At 47.3% G+C, this 2761-nt stretch overlaps 1 protein-coding gene across 2 annotated transcripts in view; it reads right to left on the reverse strand.

Moving 5' to 3' along the window:
* Window positions 1–1039: 1039 nt before the first annotated feature.
* srp54 (signal recognition particle 54) overlaps window positions 1040–2761 on the reverse strand; it is a 17509-nt gene continuing 15787 nt past the window's right edge. Inside the window, exons 17-18 of one of the 2 annotated variants that reach the window (XR_006100446.1) lie at window positions 1463–1611; window positions 1040–1346 (exon numbers count right to left, since the gene is read on the reverse strand). Coding sequence is in view for 1 of the 2 variants with exons in the window: in XM_042437002.1 (XP_042292936.1) it covers window positions 1520–1611 (92 nt within the window). In the remaining variant the exon portion in view is untranslated. Of the gene's footprint in view, window positions 1612–2761 lie in introns of both variants that reach the window. The other variant, XM_042437002.1, reaches the window with a different exon arrangement.

Consider the following 2761-nt stretch of genomic DNA (forward strand, 5'->3'; position numbering starts at 1 on the left):
GTGTTTTTAGTGTGTTTCTGACGTGTTTCTGGTGTGTTTTTAGTGTGTTTCTGACGTGTTTTTAGTGTGTTTCTGACGTGTTTCTGGTGTGTTTTTAGTGTGTTTCTGACGTGTTTTTAGTGTGTTTCTGACGTGTTTCTAGTGTGTTTCTGACGTGTTTCTGACGTGTTTTTAGTGTGTTTCTGACGTGTTTCTGGTGTGTTTTTAGTGTGTTTCTGGCGTGTTTCTGGTGTGTTTTTAGTGTGTTTCTGACGTGTTTCTGGTGTGTTTTTAGTGTGTTTCTGGCGTGTTTCTGGTGTTTTTCTGACGTGTTTCTGGTGTGTTTTTAGTGTGTTTCTGGTGTGTTTCTGACGTGTTTCTGGTGTGTTTTTAGTGTGTTTCTGACGTGTTTCTGGTGTGTTTTTAGTGTGTTTCTGGTGTGTTTTTAGTGTGTTTCTGACGTGTTTCTGACGTGTTTTTAGTGTGTTTCTGACGTGTTTTTAGTGTGTTTCTGACGTGTTTCTGACGTGTTTTTAGTGTGTTTCTGACGTGTTTCTGGTGTGTTTTTAGTGTGTTTCTGACGTGTTTCTGACGTGTTTTTAGTGTGTTTCTGACGTGTTTCTAGTGTGTTTCTGGTGTGTTTCTGACGTGTTTCTGGTGTGTTTTTAGTGTGTTTCTGGCATGTTTCTGGCATGTTTCTGGCGTGTTTCTGGCATGTTTCTGGCATGTTTCTGGCATGTTTCTGGTGTGTTTTTAGTGTGTTTCTGACGTGTTTCTGGTGTGTTTTTAGTGTGTTTCTGACGTGTTTCTGACGTGTTTTTAGTGTGTTTCTGACGTGTTTCTAGTGTGTTTCTGGTGTGTTTCTGACGTGTTTCTAGTGTGTTTCTGGCATGTTTCTGGCATGTTTCTGGCGTGTTTCTGGCATGTTTCTGGCATGTTTCTGGCATGTTTCTGGTGTGTTTTTAGTGTGTTTCTGGCGTGTTTCTGGCGTGTTCCCTGATGAATCTCGTTCAGGTTTTGGCAGATGTGACACAAACATGATGAAATAAAGTCACGCAGGTTTAAAATGGTGCAATACAAATGTTTATTATATGACAAAAATACTGTCACTAACTAATGTCGTCATCATCATCATCATCATCGTGTGATGTCATCTCGTCCAATCAGGACAGACTCTGCTCTGTTTAAATCTTATACACAAACAAGTTACAGAATTAAATTAATGAGGCCCAAAAACAATCAGCTCCTCTTCCTCCCCCCTCCTCCTCCTCTTCATCGTTTAAAGAAGCAGTCACACTCTCAGAGAGTGCTTCCTAAAATGACGGACTGCTCCTTTAAATCATCGTTTCTCTTCTTCTGGTCTTTTTCTAAAAGCAGAAATTTGTATTTCTGGTTTAAAGCAGCAGAGGACGAATCCTCCTTTTATTCTCTTTCTACACCTCCTCCCCTCTCTGTCTCTAAGCCCCGCCCCTTCCACCTGTACCTGTCAGGAGGCGGAGCTTTAAGTTTTTATGTTGTAAGGCAGCTGGTTGGTCGGCGGTCACATGTTGTTGAATCCCATCATGCCTTTCATGTTGCCGGCGGCTCCCTGCTGGAACTGACGCATCATCGACTGGAGACCGGCCATCCCACCTGAACACACACACACACACACACACGTGAACACACACGTGAACACATGAACACACACGTGAACACACACGTGAACACACACGTGAACACACACATCTATTTCCTGTGATGACGACGTGTGACTTTGTGAGGTTGACAGGTAGATGAGGTTGACAGGTAGGTGAGGTTGACAGGTAGATGAGGTGGACAGGTAGGTGAGGTGGACAGGTAGGTGAGGTGGACAGGTGGACAGGTAGGTGAGGTGGACAGGTAGGTGAGGTTGACAGGTAGGTGAGGTGGACAGGTGGACAGGTAGGTGAGGTGGACAGGTAGGTGAGGTGGACAGGTGGACAGGTAGGTGAGGTTGACAGGTAGGTGAGGTGGACAGGTAGGTGAGGTGGACAGGTGGACAGGTAGGTGAGGTGGACAGGTAGGTGAGGTTGACAGGTAGGTGAGGTGGACAGGTAGGTGAGGTGGACAGGTGGACAGGTAGGTGAGGTGGACAGGTAGGTGAGGTTGACAGGTAGATGAGGTGGACAGGTAGATGAGGTGGACAGGTAGATGAGGTAGGTGAGGTGGACAGGTAGATGAGGTGGACAGGTAGATGAGGTGGACAGGTAGATGAGGTAGGTGAGGTGGACAGGTGGACAGGTAGATGAGGTGGACAGGTAGATGAGGTGGACAGGTAGATGAGGTAGATGAGGTGGACAGGTAGATGAGGTAGGTGAGGTGGACAGGTGGACAGGTAGGTGAGGTGGACAGGTGGACAGGTAGGTGAAGTGGACAGGTAGATGAGGTGGACAGGTAGATGAGGTAGGTGAGGTGGACAGGTAGGTGAGGTAGATGAGGTGGACAGGTAGATGAGGTAGGTGAGGTGGACAGGTGGACAGGTAGGTGAGGTGGACAGGTGGACAGGTAGGTGAAGTGGACAGGTAGATGAGGTGGACAGGTAGATGAGGTAGGTGAGGTGGACAGGTAGGTGAGGTAGGTGAGGTGGACAGGTAGATGAGGTAGGTGAGGTGGACAGGTAGGTGAGGTGGACAGATAGGTGAGGTAGGTGAGGTGGACAGGTAGATGAGGTAGGTGAGGTGGACAGGTAGGTGAGGTAGGTGAGGTGGACAGGTAGATGAGGTAGGTGAGGTGGACAGGTAGGTGAGGTAGGTGAGGTGGA

The sequence above is a fragment of the Thunnus maccoyii genome, chromosome 16 (genome assembly GCF_910596095.1).
Source record: "Thunnus maccoyii chromosome 16, fThuMac1.1, whole genome shotgun sequence".
Taxonomy (NCBI): Eukaryota; Metazoa; Chordata; class Actinopteri; order Scombriformes; family Scombridae; genus Thunnus; species Thunnus maccoyii.